This window comes from Heterodontus francisci, chromosome 6 (genome assembly GCF_036365525.1).
Source record: "Heterodontus francisci isolate sHetFra1 chromosome 6, sHetFra1.hap1, whole genome shotgun sequence".
NCBI lineage: Eukaryota > Metazoa > Chordata > Chondrichthyes > Heterodontiformes > Heterodontidae > Heterodontus > Heterodontus francisci.
Window position 1 is genome coordinate 55,891,405 of NC_090376.1, and position 20,492 is coordinate 55,911,896.

General features: G+C 41.4%; 1 protein-coding gene across 1 annotated transcript in view; it reads right to left on the reverse strand.

Annotated features, from left to right (window-relative positions):
* The window catches only part of ddx10 (DEAD (Asp-Glu-Ala-Asp) box polypeptide 10), a 344,596-nt gene that overhangs the window by 253,141 nt on the left and 70,963 nt on the right, over positions 1 to 20,492 (reverse strand). Inside the window, exons 11-13 of the mRNA XM_068033715.1 lie at positions 11,206 to 11,293; positions 10,230 to 10,318; positions 7,074 to 7,521 (exon numbers count right to left, since the gene is read on the reverse strand). Coding sequence (XP_067889816.1) covers positions 7,074 to 7,521; positions 10,230 to 10,318; positions 11,206 to 11,293 — 625 coding nt within the window. The remainder of the gene's footprint in view (positions 1 to 7,073; positions 7,522 to 10,229; positions 10,319 to 11,205; positions 11,294 to 20,492) is intronic.

A 20,492-nucleotide genomic window follows, 5' to 3' on the forward strand; every position in this document is an offset into this window, starting at 1 on the left:
TTAACATTAAATAAAACCCTTTGGAAAGAGCCAACATTCTCTATAAGCAAGTTGGTGGAAGGTTAATTTATTGGCACATAGGATGTTATACAATCTTTTTGTTTTAGTGCTGATATCAACATGATTAAATTTCAAAGTCATTTCAATATAATTCCTTCTAATAAACACTTGCTTTTATTTGACACCTTTTCCAGTGTTGTATTTTGCTTTGATCAGCATCAATTAGTATCATTTTCACTATACAAGTTTCTAATGTGCTTGCGCTCACATTCAGAATAATGAAGTACAATACAACAAGCCCTGAACACAAAGCCACCATAGTGGCAATTTGAATAGAAAGAATTTATGTAGTGCCTGCTCACACCTCTCAAATACATTAAAACACTTTACCTCCTTTGAAGTGACTGTCATTATATGGGAAAAAGCAAGAATAAAATAAGCTATTCGGAAGCTTGCATGGCAAGTACTTTTTAACTTCTGATTTCCATTTTTCAGCAGAAACATAAAGCCCAAAGACTATGATCAGTAACATACCTGACAAACAACAGGTAAGAAATTCTATCAGCAGAATACAAGATAACATTCATTAAACCACTAACTACATTACTTCCCTGTAATTTAACCAAGTCAGGATCCTTTTTTAAGATATTCTATAGTAGAATTAATTACGATTTCAAGCTTTGCATTTAATTAGCTGCCTCCTCTCCTCTTCCAACTGCTTCACAACTGCGAAACATATTGCTACTGGTTTTCTTATCTGTAGCAAAAAGATTGTTGGTAATAGGATGAAAAATATAGTTTCCAATCACTTAATGACAACACTCCCAAACATTAGAAACATTTGGAATTGCTTTGCAGGTGGAGCAATCAATAGCTAACCTTCAGGAAGGGTTAGGGGGGTGTGTTACAAGAGTTTTTGCAGGAGTTTAGGGTAGAAGCAAAAAGCTGAATAATAATGCTGATCCATATAAAATTAAAATGTAGGTCACTAATTGTCAAATAAACTGAAGATAAAATATTAGCAATTATCAGAAATGTGTACTAAGTGACATGCAGCTATACTGCATTATATATATTTTATTAGAATGAGGAAGTGAATAATAATCATTAATGAAAAAAACAGACAGGTTCCATCTTGCTGCTTACAGTTCACTATGTTACTGGTTATAGTGCAGTCTTTGTTAAACAAGGGGTGGAAATACTGGACTTCATCTAACAATTCAAAAACATTGTCAGGTTACCATGCTGGAGGATATTGCCCTTGCATTTAGAATACACAGAAACAAATATATAAGTGCAATTTATATCATAGAATCATAGAACATTTACAACACAGAAAGAGGCCACTTAGCCCATCGTGTCAGCGCCAGCCAAAAAATGAGCCACCCAACCTAACCTCACCTTCCAGTATTTGGTCCATAGCCCTGCAGGTTACCGCACTTGAGGTGCATATCCAGACACCTTTAAATGAGTCGAGAGGTTCTGCCTCAACTACCCTTTCAAGCAGTGAGTTCCAGACCCCCACCACCCTCTGGGTGAAAATAATTTTCCTCATCTCCTCTCTAATCTTTCTACCAATCACTTTAAATCTATGCCCCCTAGTCACTGACCTCTCTGCAAAGGTCAATAGGTCCTTCATATCCACTCTATCCAGGTCCCTCACAATGCTGTACATTTCAATCAAATCACCCCTCAGCCTCCTCTGTTCCAAGGAGAACAACCCCAGCCTATCCAATTTTTCCTCACAGCTGCACCCAGTACTGAGCCCTGCGGAACGCCACTGGAAAAAGCCCTCCATTTGCAAAAACACCCACCAACAATTACCCTTTGTTTCCTGCCACTCAGCCAATTTGTAGCCAGCTTGCTACATTTCCCTGGATCCCATGGGCTTTTATTTTTTAAACCAGTCTGCCATGTGGGACCTTGTCAAAAGCCTTGCTAAAATCTATGTAGACCACATCAACTGCACTACCCACATCAATCCTCCTTGTTACATCTTCAAAAAATTCAATCAACTTAGTGAGTCAAGATCTTCCCTTAACAAATCCAAAGTTAAAAGTAAATTTAATTCATTGTAGAAATGTCATATTGCTGCATTAGCACTATATACATGATTTTAAATGATATGAAAAATTGTAAACCTTGAAAGGTATTTTGAAATTTATAATTCAGAGAATTTTATTTGAATAGCAGCTTTAATCTAGAATTTATAAAAGTACACTGAATTGAGTGACATTTAAAAACTGAACACCTATTGTTCAAATTTTAACATGTCATCGCAACACACATCAGTTAGGACCCAGTAGAAGTCTTGCAGTTCTGCAATAATCATCAATCATAAATGTTCATAAAATCATAAAGCCTCAAATATTTTTAATCTAACCATGATTCCTATGCATATTTAACATGTGGAAGACTTAATTTAAATAGTTTGACCCAAGGATGGTAAATAGAATACTGCTAACATTCCATATGAATAGTTTATAGAATTACATTTTGCCTAATTTAATCCGCTATAATTTAGAAAAACAAGCTCACTATGTAACTGCTAAAGTGCAGCCACTACAAAACCTTTAACCTTTCAATGCAACAATGAAAAGCACCTCAACTAAAGCAATAAACAAATGTCTAATGCACATTAAATGAATTCCTTTTTTTGTGAACGAGAAGTACAATTGTTAATTTACTGTCAGCCATGGCTCAGGCAGTAGCATGCTCACCTGTGAGTCACAAGGCTCAAGTCCGAATGCAGGGCTTGATCACAAAATCAAGGCTGACACTCCAGTGCAGTACTGAGGGAGTGCTGAACTGTTTGTTGAAGGTGCTATCTTTTGGATGAGGCCCAATCTGCCTGCTTGGGTGGATGTAAAAGATCCCGTGCCACTCTTTTGAAAAGGAGCAGGGGAGTTATCCCTGGTGTCCTGGACAATATTTATCCCTCAATCAACATCACAAAAAAAAAATTTATCTGGTCATTATCACATTGCTGTTTGTGAGAGACTGCTGTGTACATATTGGCTGCCATCCTTCTGCCATTACAATAGTGACTACGCTTCAAAACTAAAGCACTTTGAGACATCCAGTAGCCTTTCTTTTCTTTAAGTCAGCCTCGAGTTATCGGTAGTATTCTCACCACTCAGAAGGATGTGGGTTCAAATCCAACTTCAGAGTCTTCAGTGCATAAACAAGACCAACACCAATGCAGTACTGCACTATCAGAGATGTCATTTTTCAGAAACATTAAACTGAGGCTACTTCTACCCTCTCAGGTGGGTGTGACAGATGCCACAACACTATTAAAAAAAAATGCACTCCCAAAGACCTGGCCAACATTTATCGCTCAACCAACTCCAACAAAAAAAATTATTTGGTCATTTATTTCAATGCGGTTTCAGGGACCTTGCTGTATATAAATTGGCTGCCTCATTTCCCTCCACTGCAACAGCGACTAATTTCAAAAGTGCTCCATCAGTGAAGTGCTTTGACACGGAGGTTGTGAAAGGCACTAGATAAATGCAAGTTTCCCTGCTCCTCCCATCTTTGTCTTATCAGGTGGATCATCAATAACTATGCTCCTGACCATATCTACTAGTCTTCTACTCTGTCCTGACTACCTTCCAATATCATCTGATGAATGGATTGAAATTTCCTACAGCTCAGTGCCAACAAAACTGCAGTCAATTATCACCTGCACTTACTGCCTCTGATGTCAACACTACCACCCCGAGCTTGGTGGTAAGCAATATGGTGCCTTCTTTGACCTTGAGCTGCGGGCCCTATCACAACTCCAGTCCAACATCGTCACTGTCTTCTTCCACATCTGGAACTCTTAGAACTTACATATCTACCACACCTCTAATCCTTTTTGGCATCATTTCAAAGACCAATTTCTCCAATACTCTCCATGCAGCCTGCTTCATCATCCACAAGTTCTGTCCTACACACCCAATGCCACTGGAAGGATTTCAAATGAGCATTTCGAACTGAATGTACATGTACTGAGGGACAAGAAGCTAGCCGGAGTGATTCAGCAAGAAAAAAAGGTATGGGCAAGCAGGTCACGATATGGGCTGATGAGTTTTGGACAAGCTGAAGTTTATAGAGGGTGGAGGATGAGAGACCAGCAAGGGGACACTGGAGAAACTGAGTCATGAATTGACAAAGGCATAGATAAAAGTTTATGTAGTACAAGGGCTGAGATGAGGGTAAAGGCAGGAAATATTATGGAGGTGGAACTAAACCATCTTGATAATAGATGAGTTACGTGGTTTGAAATTCAGCCTTCGGATGAATAGGATGCCATGCTTTTGCAAGGTCTAGTTAGTTCACTCGAGTATTTGGTAGAGAGGAGGATGGAATTAATTGTTTATGGTGGGGGCTGAAAATTATGGTTTCTCATCTCCTTGGTGTCAGCTGGAATTAGCTTTAACTCCAGTCATAAATCCCACCCACTATGTTCTGTTCGTTCCTCAGATTCCAGATTGATACTTACTCCTGCCCCATCATATATCAATCTTTCAGCCACTGTGCAATATATATAGATTCAAAATGTTTCTATTTGATTGCAATTTTCTTTAAAGCTTCATCAATTTATTTGCTTTTTTAATAACAATTCGTTCTTCTTTTCATTATTCCTAATGACTTACTCAGTGTCCATCAGATTCTGCTCCTAGAAGTCAAAAAAGGCAACCTAAAGCATACCCTGTTGCTAAATCAGATTACTAATCCTAAAGATGCAGAGTTACGTCCATCCCACCTATAATTCAGGGTATCAATGGTATTTGTAGAAATCAATGTCAACACCAAATTAATTTATTTACAACAGGGAAGTTGCAATAAGTCACCAGTGACAATTAATATAGCATTAATCGCAAATAAAATGAAATATTCGCCTTTCCAGGTCTTATTTCAACACATAAAACACACTGGATTTGTTCCAGTATAGTTAATTAGACACAGTGTTTTGTTAAGCAGAAAGCAGTTCTTCCAGGTAAGCAATTCAACTTTGGCCAATTCTGAAAATTGATAATCATACGTCCAGGATCAATTATTAAAGATTACCCTGCCTGAATGCAACTGAAAAAGCGATTCTGCGTTGGATGTTAAATTGACCAGCATGGCAAGTTCCATTGAAACAATATACAGGATTTTCAATAGAATTGCATGTGATGACTCAAGAAGTGCACACATTTAAAACATCTGCAATCTGCTGTAGCACAATGTTTAGCAAAGTATAATCACAGCACTGTGTGAAGGATCATCTACTATTTCATATGCATACAACATTTACCAGAAAAGGGAAGCCTGCACATGCCAATCAAAAGAAGAAAACTGCAAGACTGAAGTTCAAACAAAGATAATAACCTGCAACACATGCACAAACAGATGCATTGGAAAACAAAATTGCAAACATTGAATATTTCTAACTAATATCCATCGTGTATGTAAAAATAAGTACAACACTGCCAGAGACCCATGATGATAAAAGTCTAATCAGTACTGCCTCAAACCTCTCATAGAAACAAGCCCAGAATAAAACCACACTCCACTGAGCACATGCATTTCAGTCGCACTTGCTGAGAAAGGTCTTTGAACACAATACAAGAAACTCCACCACCCCCAAAAACGTCTTGAAAATAAACCAAAACCTAACCCCAGAAAAAAATGATAACCCATCGTGTACATGTAATACCACCACAGAGGTTTAAAGAAAAAGCCTACAAAACAAAACCTCAAATGCTAGATCATAGCCTTCTTAAAGAGGAACATGCCTCAGACCAAAAAGAATTAAGACATGCAAGTTTGATTATATTATTGTGGAATCTGTCTTTTTTTTAATTTATCTTAGAAAACCTTGAAAACTATAAACTTCAGTTAGAAAGAAAACAAAGACAGTTGGAAAGCATTTATTGAAGGCTGCGTTTGCTGACAATACAACTACTAGGTAGCGCAGTACTTGCACATTAGCAAATGCATCATCATGCACTGAAACGTCACTGTCTGCGATGTTGCTGGCAGCTGCCAGTAGTAAAGATGGCGCTGCTCAATTTATCACAAAAACAAAAGCAAATGAAACCCAAATGCCCACAGTGGCTGCAATCACCACCTCCATCCCACCCCCAACAGTACCCCACTCCCTCCTGCCATCACGCTTCTCTTTGCCGCTGCCTCCCGCGCCTGTCTGCTCGCCGCTTGCTCCACCCCTCGCCACTTCTCCCCCCTTCACCGCATCCCCCCCACCTGCGGGCCACTTGCTCCCAGCCTCGCTACTTCATCCCCTCTGCTCTGCCCCCCACTCCCTCGTGCTTTGCTCCCTGCTCTGCCCCACTCGCAGTCTCCCTGCTTCCCCCGTGCTGGGAAGAAAGGCAGCGATCGCAGGAGGGAGCGGGGAGTAGTGGTGGAAGGGTGCAGGGAGCAGAAGTGGGATGGAGCAGGGAAGCAGAGGCAGAGCAGAGGGGAGGAAGCGGTGAGGCTGGGAGCGAATGGCCCACAGGTAGGTGGGGGGGGGATGAAGCGAGCAAGCAGCCGAGGGGGGAGAAGTGGTGAGGCGGGCAGCAACTGGCGAGCAGACGTTGCAGCAGACGATGATGTTTTCACGAATTAGTCCTGCACACGTGCAGCACCATACTGAAAGCAAGGGTCTGTTCTGCGCATGTGCGAAGCTGGGGGCACTCTGATGACGTCGGCATTGGGCTGCGTTGTCAGGAGTCACTTTGTTTATTGAATAGTTTTGGTATATTTTGCTGATTCCTCATTTGATTTGCTGTTTTCATAAGTGCTTAACAATTCATCAGTGGTAATTTTTCATCGACATTCCTCAATTTTATTTGAATGATATCCATCATCTTAATTCATATTTGTTTTATGAAATTAATCACTTCAGCCAATGAGCTACAAAAAATTGACATATGAGTTGTGATAGCAGAAACTAACACCACAAAGGCCTATACATTAAATAACTCTATGACTCCAAGTGCGGCTACAAAACAGGAATTAGAAAGTGCAAGCTATTTTAAAGAAACTAGCTTCTAATTTTGTTTTTTGTCCTCAATATGAAGAAAAAAAGAACTTACTGTTTCTTCTTCAGTTTCAAAGCCAAAAACATTCCTTCGTTTCACTGTCAGCAGGTCACGGTCATCATTGTCATCATCATCATCATTAAACTGAAATGCTATTGCTCCTTTATCCTTCTCTGCTTCATCATTTTGGTCACTTGGATCGCCATCTTCATCACAGGATTCGTCCTCAAAATCACACATGTTTTCCTTGACAGCTTTGCTAACTTTGGTTTTCTCCCTAGTCTCCAGTTGGGAAGAGGGACTGTGTTCCCTAAATTGAGCCTTGAAGTCTTCCAATTCCTCATCAGCATCTGAAGCATCTTCCCGCGAGCTTTCAGCTGCAGTATCTTCAGTAACAGTTGGCCAGTTGGCTTGTGCTACATTTCTTGTACAAGACATTTCTCTTCCTTTTTGTACCTTTTGAAGAAACCTAATTCGAGGAGGCACAGCAAGGCCTAAGGAGCTGTAATTAGAAGACAGTTTACATCTTTAACAACTTATATAGAATTACATAGAATATACAGCACAAAAAGAGGCCATTCCGCCAAGCTCAGTCCATGCTGATCTTTATGCTCCAATCTAGTCTCTTGCCATCCTTCAGCATCTAATTTTATCAGCATAACCTTCTATTCCCAACTCACTCATATGCTTATCCAGCTACCCCTTAAATGCATCTATACTACCTGCCTCAACTACTCCCTATGGTATCGAGTTCCACATTCTCACCACTCTCTGGGTAAAGAAGTTCCTTCTAAATTCACTATTTGATTTCTTGGTGACTATCTTATTTTGATGACCTCTAGTATTGCTCTTCCCCACAACTAGAGACACACTCTCAGTGTCTACTCTAACAAAACCTTTGATAATTTTAAATGACTATCAAGTCATCCCTCAGCCTTCTCTTTTCTCTTGAAAAGTGACCCAGCCTGTTCATCCTTTCCTGACAGGTATAACCTCGTAGTTCTGGTAGCATCCTTGTAAATCTCTTTTGTATCCTTTCTGTAATGAGGTGACCAGAACTGCACACAGTACTCAAGTTTTCTGAATCCACTGAATACAATGAACCCCAAGAGAGAAACGTCTCCTACATCAAACGAGGTTTAAGAAGAGTACTGGGCCCCAACGAAAAGCAAAATCTACCTACAAAAGGACTCTACAGTGAGCTCAAAGAACCGGAACATTGATATTGCCTCAAACTTTTCCACTTTATTTTTCTTCTGCTCTTTTCTGTCTCTATTTGCATGTGTGTATCACATATGCATGCTAGCGTGGGCAAGTCGTGTATCCGTAGGCATTAACCAAATTAGAGTTTAAGTTTAATAAATTTTAACTTTTCTTCTTTAAACCTAAGAAAGCCTGTTTGTCTTATAATTGGAAAGCAGTGAACAAGGATTCACCAAGGGGGAGCTAAAAATACAGTGTGTTTAAAATTAAACCCTGTTACAGTAAGACCAGGTGAAGGCTGAAAGGGAACCCTGGACCTCTTTCTCACCTGGTCGTAACACAAGCAAAAGAAATAATAAAGCTTTCTGATGCCACCACCTATGGGGTCCTTGCAAACTACAAGATAGCACAGGTGGACATGAATGGGTTAGCAAAGTGGACAGATGCAGAGCAAAGTATTGTGCATTTTGGAGAGGAAAAGAACAGTGACCGAAATTATAGCCTAAACGACATTCTTAGAGTAGAGGAACAGAAAGATCTAGGAGTATAGATATAGTTATTTCAAAGTGGAAAAGGCCATACAAGAGGGAAATGCAATTCTGCTTTCATACAAAGGGACAGTTAACATCATGTTAAATTTCTACAAGACATTGATTAGGCCACAAATGGATGCAGTTCTGAACATTCAAATATGGGGAGGATATAAGAGCCCTGAAAAAGATATAGTGAAAATTCACTAAAATGATACCAGGATGTTAGAAAGAAAGGCACAAAAAACGTTTCACTGAACAGGGAAGGGCAAGATGAGTCTAATAGAGGTTTCCAAGATTGTGGAAGATTTTGAAAAGGTAAATAGTAAAACATTATTTCTACTGGTTTGCTAATTGGCAATAAGAGGGCATAGACTGAAGATTATCAGGACAGGAATGAAGTGGGGGTTGGGGTTAGAAAGATTGTTTTTCCACACAAAGTGTTGTAAGAAGATGGAATTCTTTTACCACTTGGCTATTGAGATGAAGACTGTAACACATTTAAAGGGAATTGGATAAGTATCCAAGACTGAAGAATATAGAAGGATACAAGGAAAGAGAAGCAAAATGGGATTCAACTAGCTAGCTCCAGTAGAAGAGCTAACACCAGCATAGGTCCAATGGGCTTTTCAATTATGAGGAAATTATCTCTTCTGTGCTGCCATTCTTGGTTCTACAAGCTCTTTCTAAATTATAGCATAAAATTACCTGTCACAAAAGCACAAGCACATAAACTGCAGCGGTTGAGCCCTCATCCTACCCTCTCACCAAAATAATTCCAATTGGCTCCAAACAATACAAATCACTCCTCTATAGTGAAGAGCCCAAGAAAATCCAATTTCTTCACTGGAAAGATGTCTGATACTTTAGCAGGATGACAAATACCCTTATGCATGGCCTTACAACCCGTGACTTCACCAAGCTGGTCTGCAGCAAAGCGGTAGGAGTGATGTGGTGTCGGCCTTGGAGAGGGATGATGGCAAAAGGGGACATGGAAGTGGAAACTCCATTCAAAGAGGTGCCTATTAAAAATCTAATTTCTTCTTAAGCAAACAGAAATCTTCAGTCTTATTATGCAGCATTGCAAACCATACAGGAATATGGAGAAGGACAGTGGGAAAAATAACCTTAAAATGATTCTAGACTAAAGTAACAGCACAAATCATACTAATTATAACTAAGATATGACCTCTGTTGATCTTGTCCGTAAATTCACATTGCAGAGAAATGGCATTGATGCTTAATGCAATTGATGTATGAATGAAAAGATCAATCTGCAAGTGGAATTTAAATTTTTGAAGGGGAAAGGGACCTTTAATTCGTATCTGTCCATGCTATAGCTGACCTGCGAGTGCACAATGCTGCCATTTGTTGCTGAAAACGGCCACGTCTTTGTTTTGTCCTAGGTACGGATACCCCTCATTTTGCTGCTATTAGCCCACCTGTCTTCAACACACCACAATGTCATGTTACTTACAAAGCATATTCCTTTAATGGTATTGTGAAAACATCAAAAACATCTTTGTTCTTCATAAGGTAGACTGAACGTACATAGGACACAAAGCACTGCAAAGAACAGAAACATTTATTGCGCGTTTCAGACATTATAAACAATCTCAAAGTAACAATTAGATCAGCAATGCATACCTCAAACTTCAACATGCTGAACAGTTGATTTAGAAGTCAACGCTTAGAATGGAATTGGCAAACAAGCTGATTTTGCCAGCTTGGGTAATTTTCACAATGCAGCTGTGTTTTTTTTCCCAGCAATGCTAATTAATGTTACAATGTCCCAATTAAAGCTAAGAGCTAAGTCCCTTTGAGGACCAAGATTATGGGAAAGCCCCCAACACAAGGATTCCCATCCTTGCCCTCCTACGTTAAAGGCCATGTTTGAGAAAGACTGAAGTTTTGGCCCCCAACAGGCCACCGTGGCAACACTACGCCAGGGCCCACGGTACCCATTATCCAGTCCTTCCGGCATATTCTCATCAAAATTATAGCAGGAGCATGCTGGAATGGCCACAAATTTTGAGGCCCAAAGTCTTCAGGATAGTTTTTTTCCTCCAGTCAGTCATTATTTTAAGAAAATTGGGTTAATGAAAAAATGACAATATTAAACAGATTAAATCATTGTTGTTCAAAGACACTAAACAAATCTGATTACAAAAAGACTAACTTAACAACAAAGAGACTTAACTTAATCAGCACCACCGCAATGATAACTGCAGAAGTTTGTTACACCTTTTTCAAATGTCATTTTGATGTAATTCAAAACACCATTTTTCAACATGCTGCACTAATATCTACCAAGTATCCATGCGGTTACAAAGTGCCTGATGCTTTAGATTTACCAAAAAAGTGATACCATTGTACCCCTTGCTGTTTTTACACCAATGAATCAAAAGCATCGAAACAGTATCATAGTAGAAATCAGAAACTGAAAGACTCACCCGTTGCGCTCGTTCTTTCAGCTCTTGTTCTTGAGCTAAAAAAGCTTCCAGCTTTGTCTGTACATTTGTTAGTTTTTCAGGATTTATTCTGTTTAAAGAGATCAAGAAAATGACGGTTTAAATGTTTTTTAAATTGCTAACAACCCATTAATCCTCAACAAAAATATAACTGCTCCTAAAATAAGCATATTCAAAATCAATACAGGAGTCAAAACAAAATTACAGAGTAAGGTTTAAATTGCACCATTTGTATAATCACTGGCACAAGCACAAGGACAATTTAGAGCACCTTGGCACAAAATACAAATGTTAATCAGTTTTAGCAGTAAATATGTGCTGCTTTCTAAACGTGAAAAGTATTAGCAACTTTCAGCATGCTGACATGCCACATTTATACAAGCAAAGATGGAACAGACCCATACAGGAAAGGAAGCACAATTTTTTTTTAAAATTTAAGCAGCAACCTGATTTCTAGCTCTGGTTGTAACAAGGATCCATTTTTTTTACAGTTCAAGTAAGCACGTTACTGCCAAACTGTCCTAACAACTTGCACATTTATGTAGTGCTTATAATGCAAAAACACATTCACGGAGATTCAGAGAGCATTATCAGTCAAAAATTTGACCGTGAACCACATAAAAGAGATATTAGCACAAGGCAAAAAGATACACTTCATGTAATATCCTTCGAGAAAGAGGTAGCGAGGCAGAGGATTAGAGAGGGAATTCCAGGGCTTAGCGTCTAGAAACCTGGAGGGATGGCTGCCAATGGATGGGCAAAGGAAATCATCGATGCACAAGTGGCCAGAATTGGAGGAACACAGAGATCTCAGAGGACTGTAAGATCACAGGAGGTTAGAGTGATAGGGCAGAGCAAGGCTATGGAGGCATTGGAACACAAGGTTGAAAATTCAAGAATAAAAACCAGAAATGGCTGGAAATATTTATTGAAAAAATTTTCTGAAGAGTCATATCCAACTTGAAACGTTCTCTCTCCACAGATGCTGCCAGACCTGTTGAGTATTTCCAGTACTTTGTTTTTATTTGATTTCCAACATCCGCAGTATTTTCCTTTTATTTTAGTTGAGAATTCAGGCATTGCTGAGCCAGGAGCCAATGTAGGTCATTGAGCACAGGGATGTAGGGACGATAGGTGAATAGGACTTGGTGCGAGTCAGGAAATGGGCAGGAGAGCTTTGGATGAGCTGTAGTTTATGGAAGGTGGAAGATGGCAGGCCAGCTAGCAGAGCATTGGGTCGAGTCGGAAGGTAACAGAAGCACAAACACTGAGTCACGGAGAGAGACAGGCGATATTAGAGGTGGAAGTAGGCAGTCTTGGTGATGGGGAAGATATAGTGTCGGAATTTCAGTTCAGGGTCAAACAGGGGGAAAATCAGCAGGGTTATGAGGCAAAGAGCAAGGGAGAGTGGGATTCATTGGATAGCTCTACCAAAAAGCTGGCACAGGTATGATGGGCCGAACAGCCTCCTTCTGTGCTGAATTATTCCATGATTTAATGACAAGTGCACCTCTACACTTACTGCTTCCTTAAATTTTAATGCTTTTTGATTTTTTTAAAGAATATAATCTAGTTATTAAGGTTCCCATTTGTAAGTAGATTTGGAGAAATATATGTGCTTTACACTGCCTATGTGGCTTACGCCCTACGTACCGTAGAGTACATCATCTATAAAGCACATTGAGTACTTAGAGTGCCTGCCCAGAACACTGACTCGTCCTTGCTTCAAATACTGATTAATGTCTTGCATTTTTTGTTTGTGACTGCCAGTGTTTGCCAGTATCACTGGCAATACCTACTGTCAAATTTTCACAGAAGCAAATATCCACATGGGACAAATTTAAAAACTGCAGCATGGCCAAGAAAGAAAATACTAGACAAGACCAACACACTTTTAAATTAAAACTATAAACTTTCATCATTCCTATGACTACCAGAACAGATGGTGAAGTTATGTGCAACCTGAACTAAAAGGAGCAGGAGACTGGGCTGCAAGAGCTGAACAGCTGCATTCCACTCTCCACTTTCAAAGCAGAGATAAATCCACCCTACGGCAAAATACTCAACTATACAGACCAGGATGACTGTGTTTGATCCCTGGCCTGTGCTGAAATAGCTGATTCAGCTGAAGTAGAAGGCAGCCAAAGTTGATGTTTTGGGTGGGGCCCCATCATCAGGCAGTGCTGGTGTTCTATATAAGGCACTGTATTGACAGAAAATATTAGTGGCAGTCCAGTGATTCCCTCTGGATAGTCTGTGCTTTAACACCTGCTATAGACAGGATGAGATTTAGCTGTGATACCTTCCATTCAAATAGACTGGCAACACTCACTGTCGAGATTTACTTGTGAAGAATAGGTACGTAGGCAATGTACCAGATAGATTTCAAGTCCATGAAACCACAATCCAGTGTGAATCACTGCCTTCAGAGAGGGAAAAAAACTGAAGCAAAATCCTGACAATGTCATAACGGAAGATACTTTCACCAGCACCATCCAAATATACTTTTTTTTTTAAATTTAGCGTAAAGAACCCCCAGAGAGGCCTTTCTATGGTGAATTAAGTAGGGCCAGATGGAAAATAAAACTCTAGACTCGTTCACTTGTTTTGCCCAAAGGCATGACAATGAAAAGACTGCTTAAAGCATGTAGCCTCAACTTTTGAAACAACTGCCCATCTGCTTCCAAAAAAAAAAGTTGTGGATGGTAGGCCTCTAATATTTGGGAAAATGTGCAGTTTAGATTATTTAAGAACACAGTTAGGGAAAGTGCTGCAGGCAGAAGTGTATCTAGAACTTGAAAAATTCCATTGTATTCTCACTGTTCCTGTAGTTGATGTAATTTCTATTTAGATCACTAGATCATAGGATTTAATTACAATAAGTGAGTCTTGTTTACAGTATAACTCACTAAAGATTATAGCTGTACGTTCAAGGATATTCTTATGATTAATATATTATTAATTAAGCTATTATGTCATTGCTTCCCCAACTTATTTTTCAAAGTCTATAAATCTGAAATATTATGCACATCCTACCTGGGGAGTTTCTTCTCCCTGCTGCTTTCACATGCGTTCAAATCCTCTGAAGAAGGAATTTTCCTCCACACAAGATCAGGGGGCAGGTTGTTCAACCTTGCCCGTCTAAGAGCAAAGTCCAAAGTACGGAAAGTCCTCATCAGAGAACTCCTCTTTGCTGACGATGCTGCTTTAACATCTCACACTGAAGAATGCCTGCAGAGTCTCATCGACAGGTTTGCGTCTGCCTGCAATGAATTTGGCCTAACCATCAGCCTCAAGAAAACGAACATCATGGGGCAGGATGTCAGAAATGCTCCATCCATCAATATTGGCGACCACGCTCTGGAAGTGGTTCAAGAGTTCACCTACCTAGGCTCAACTATCACCAGTAACCTGTCTCTAGATGCAGAAATCAACAAGCGCATGGGTAAGGCTTCCACTGCTATGTTCAGACTGGCCAAGAGAGTGTGGGAAAATGGCGCACTGACACGGAACACAAAAGTCCGAGTGTATCAGGCCTGTGTCCTCAGTACCTTGCTCTACGGCAGCGAGGCCTGGACAACGTATGCCAGCCAAGAGCGACGTCTCAATTCATTCCATCTTCGCTGCCTTCGGAGAATACTTGGCATCAGGTGGCAGGACTATATCTCCAACACAGAAGTCCTTGAAGCGGCCAACATCCCCAGCTTATACACACTACTGAGTCAGCGGCGCTTGAGATGGCTTGGCCATGTGAGCCGCATGGAAGATGGCAGGATCCCCAAAGACACATTGTACAGCGAGCTCGCCACTGGTATCAGACCCACCGGCCGTCCATGTCTCCGTTATAAAGACGTCTGCAAACGCGACATGAAATCGTGTGACATTGATCACAAGTCGTGGGAGTCAGTTGCCAGCATTCGCCAGAGCTGGCGGGCAGCCATAAAGACAGGGCTAAATTGTGGCGAGTCGAAGAGACTTAGTAGTTGGCAGGAAAAAAGACAGAGGCGCAAGGGGAGAGCCAACTGTGCAACAGCCCCAACAAACAAATTTCTCTGCAGCACCTGTGGAAGAGCCTGTCACTCCAGAATTGGCCTTTATAGCCACTCCAGGCGCTGCTTCACAAACCACTGACCACCTCCAGGCGCGTATCCATTGTCTCTCGAGATAAGGAGGCCCAAGATGAAGATGACCTGGGGAGTACATAGCTCTCCAAAACAGATTATATTCCTATGTTTATACCAAGTAACCAGCAAAATTATTCCAAACATAAACTGATAATAGAAGACAACGTGAATTGATTTAATCATTCCACTTTGATCTCACCAAAGCCTTTGACCTCGTCAGCAGACGTGGTCTCTTCAGACTACTAGAAAAGATCGGATGTCCACCAAAGCTACTAAGTATCATCACCTCATTCCATGACAATATGAAAGGCACAATTCAACATGGTGGCTCCTCATCAGAGCCCTTTCCTATCCTGAGTGGTGTGAAACAGGGCTGTGTTCTCGCACCCACACTTTTTGGGATTTTCTTCTCCCTGCTGCTTTCACATGCGTTCAAATCCTCTGAAGAAGGAATTTTCCTCCACACAAGATCAGGGGGCAGGTTGTTCAACCTTGCCCGTCTAAGAGCAAAGTCCAAAGTACGGAAAGTCCTCATCAGAGAACTCCTCTTTGCTGACGATGCTGCTTTAACATCTCACACTGAAGAATGCCTGCAGAGTCTCATCGACAGGTTTGCGTCTGCCTGCAATGAATTTGGCCTAACCATCAGCCTCAAGAAAACGAACATCATGGGGCAGGATGTCAGAAATGCTCCATCCATCAATATTGGCGACCACGCTCTGGAAGTGGTTCAAGAGTTCACCTACCTAGGCTCAACTATCACCAGTAACCTGTCTCTAGATGCAGAAATCAACAAGCGCATGGGTAAGGCTTCCACTGCTATGTTCAGACTGGCCAAGAGAGTGTGGGAAAATGGCGCACTGACACGGAACACAAAAGTCCGAGTGTATCAGGCCTGTGTCCTCAGTACCTTGCTCTACGGCAGCGAGGCCTGGACAACGTATGCCAGCCAAGAGCGACGTCTCAATTCATTCCATCTTCGCTGCCTTCGGAGAATACTTGGCATCAGGTGGCAGGACTATATCTCCAACACAGAAGTCCTTGAAGCGGCCAACATCCCCAGCTTATACACACTACTGAGTCAGCGGCGCTTGAGATGGCTTGGCCATGTGAGCCGCATGGAAGATGGCAGGATCCCCAAAGACACATTGTACAGCGAGCTCGCCACTGGTATCAGACCCACCGGCCGTCCATGTCTCCGTTATAAAGACGTCTGCAAACGCGACATGAAATCGTGTGACATTGATCACAAGTCGTGGGAGTCAGTTGCCAGCATTCGCCAGAGCTGGCGGGCAGCCATAAAGACAGGGCTAAATTGTGGCGAGTCGAAGAGACTTAGTAGTTGGCAGGAAAAAAGACAGAGGCGCAAGGGGAGAGCCAACTGTGCAACAGCCCCAACAAACAAATTTCTCTGCAGCACCTGTGGAAGAGCCTGTCACTCCAGAATTGGCCTTTATAGCCACTCCAGGCGCTGCTTCACAAACCACTGACCACCTCCAGGCGCGTATCCATTGTCTCTCGAGATAAGGAGGCCCAAGATGAAGATGACCTGGGGAGTACATAGCTCTCCAAAACAGATTATATTCCTATGTTTATACCAAGTAACCAGCAAAATTATTCCAAACATAAACTGATAATAGAAGACAACGTGAATTGATTTAATCATTCCACTTTGATCTCACCAAAGCCTTTGACCTCGTCAGCAGACGTGGTCTCTTCAGACTACTAGAAAAGATCGGATGTCCACCAAAGCTACTAAGTATCATCACCTCATTCCATGACAATATGAAAGGCACAATTCAACATGGTGGCTCCTCATCAGAGCCCTTTCCTATCCTGAGTGGTGTGAAACAGGGCTGTGTTCTCGCACCCACACTTTTTGGGATTTTCTTCTCCCTGCTGCTTTCACATGCGTTCAAATCCTCTGAAGAAGGAATTTTCCTCCACACAAGATCAGGGGGCAGGTTGTTCAACCTTGCCCGTCTAAGAGCAAAGTCCAAAGTACGGAAAGTCCTCATCAGAGAACTCCTCTTTGCTGACGATGCTGCTTTAACATCTCACACTGAAGAATGCCTGCAGAGTCTCATCGACAGGTTTGCGTCTGCCTGCAATGAATTTGGCCTAACCATCAGCCTCAAGAAAACGAACATCATGGGGCAGGATGTCAGAAATGCTCCATCCATCAATATTGGCGACCACGCTCTGGAAGTGGTTCAAGAGTTCACCTACCTAGGCTCAACTATCACCAGTAACCTGTCTCTAGATGCAGAAATCAACAAGCGCATGGGTAAGGCTTCCACTGCTATGTTCAGACTGGCCAAGAGAGTGTGGGAAAATGGCGCACTGACACGGAACACAAAAGTCCGAGTGTATCAGGCCTGTGTCCTCAGTACCTTGCTCTACGGCAGCGAGGCCTGGACAACGTATGCCAGCCAAGAGCGACGTCTCAATTCATTCCATCTTCGCTGCCTTCGGAGAATACTTGGCATCAGGTGGCAGGACTATATCTCCAACACAGAAGTCCTTGAAGCGGCCAACATCCCCAGCTTATACACACTACTGAGTCAGCGGCGCTTGAGATGGCTTGGCCATGTGAGCCGCATGGAAGATGGCAGGATCCCCAAAGACACATTGTACAGCGAGCTCGCCACTGGTATCAGACCCACCGGCCGTCCATGTCTCCGTTATAAAGACGTCTGCAAACGCGACATGAAATCCTGTGACATTGATCACAAGTCGTGGGAGTCAGTTGCCAGCATTCGCCAGAGCTGGCGGGCAGCCATAAAGACAGGGCTAAATTGTGGCGAGTCGAAGAGACTTAGTAGTTGGCAGGAAAAAAGACAGAGGCGCAAGGGGAGAGCCAACTGTGCAACAGCCCCAACAAACAAATTTCTCTGCAGCACCTGTGGAAGAGCCTGTCACTCCAGAATTGGCCTTTATAGCCACTCCAGGCGCTGCTTCACAAACCACTGACCACCTCCAGGCGCGTATCCATTGTCTCTCGAGATAAGGAGGCCCAAAAGAAAAAGAAAGAAAGAAAAGAAATACCAAGTAACCAGCAAAATTATTCCAAACATAAACTGATAATAGAAGACAACGTGAATTGATTTAATCATTCCACTTTAAGATAACTAGAATTTTGCAGGATATCCTTCCAGCAGGTGACATGTCAACTAAAAGGTTTGGAAAATCTCAAAAGGAAACTCCAAAACTAAAAGTTACTGAAAAAAGGAAACAATATAGAATAAAAGCAAAATAATGCAGATGCTAGAAATTTGAAACAAAAACAGAAAGTGCTAGAAATACTCAGCAGGTCAGGCAGCATGTTCTGACGAAAGGTTACAGACCTGACATGTTAACTCTGCTTCTCTATCCAAACAATGCAGAATTTTGGCAACGTCAAATATTCTGTGCTACTGGGCTGCCCTGTCTTATTTTAGAAATATCTCACTGCATTCTCCACCTGCCAAACTTCTTCCTTCAACCAGGATGGAATCATCATCACCATGTCAAACTTCAGCACTACACCATCTCAAGAAATCTGCTTCAACATAATGAAGTGAGTATTTCAGCTACAGCAAACCTACTAAGTAACATTCCCATTGAAAACAAACAAACCAGTTCTATGTCAGACTACATGAATTAAGCTCTGAACTCATTTTAAGCTGCAGATTTTATTTTGCCACATCAGAGTTTGTGAATCCATAACAGAACTGTTATGACCAGGTGAGAAAGAGGTCCAGGGTTCCCTTTCAGCCTTCATCTGGTCTTACTGTAAACAGAGTTTCATTTTTAAACACACTGCTTTTTGCTCCCCCTTTGGTGAATCCTTGTTTACCGCTTTCCAATTACAAGATAAAGAAACGAGCACAAACAGGTTTTCTTAGGTTTAAAGAAGAAAAGTGACATTTTTATTAAACTTAAACTCCAATTCGGTTGACACCTACGGATGCACGACTCACCCACGCTAGCGTAGATATGCGATACACACATGCAAATAGAGATAGAAAAAAGAAAATTAAAGTGGAAAGGTTTGAGGCAATCTCTGAAGAGTTGCTGTTATGGTTCTTCAAGCTCACTGTCGAGCCCTTTTGTAGGTAGACCTGGCTTTTGGTTGGGGCCCAGTATTCTTATTAAACCTTATTCACTGCAGGAGACTTTTCTTTCTTGGGGTTCATGTGTCTTCAGTCGGTGTTTGGAGTTCCGAAAGAAAGAGATTGGAGCAGACAGAACAGGAGAGGAGGTCTGCTTCAGTCCAGGAGCATTCTGCTTTCTGCTAGTTCAAACACTGTCTCTACAATTTAAATCTCCCCAAGTTGGCCAATGGGGTAGTCACACGATTGACTGGTATAACCACTTCTGGCTTTGTGGATTGAATTGGAGCAGGGAATAGCTCCTTTGTCTACAAGCACTGTCTGTTACTATGCAAAAATAGCTTTCCAGCCAGGGGCCTGCCAACACCTTGTAACAGGCCTTCTCTTCTTTCCAGCAACAATTTGAAATGTAATGTCCATGTGGCAAAATTAATGTGCCTCATTCTTGGTAGGTGGGGGCCTGCACAAGAATGTATTCCAATTTATAGTTTGAATGTAAATGAGGCTTTTATGACTGAATGAAATCACACCTGGAAGATGGTTTGTTCACTAGAATAATATACTTACCAAATCCTGAGCTTACACATCCATTCTAACAAGAGAAAGAATTGCTCCCCCACCATATACAAACATAAATCTGTAAACCTAAATTATTTTTACCCTGATCTAAAAAGAAACATGTTACAACCCAAACTCTCAGTTTTACACACTAAAATAAAAGCAAAATACTGCGGATGCTGGAAATCTGAAATAAAAACAAGAAATGCAGGAACCACTCAGCAGGTCTGGCAGCATCTGTGAAAAGAGAAGCAGAGTTAACGTTTCGGGTCAGTTCCGAAGAAGGGTCACTGACCCGAAACGTTAACTCTGCTTCTCTTTTCACAGATGCTGCCAGACCTGCTGAGTGGTTCCAACATTTCTTGTTTTTATCTCAGTTTTACACACTTCATCAGCAACCACAGATTTTTGAAACTTTCAAAAATAAAAGCATTTCAAAAATTAAATGCATTGCTTTGAATATGTAACACATCCATTTAAGGCAATGCAAATA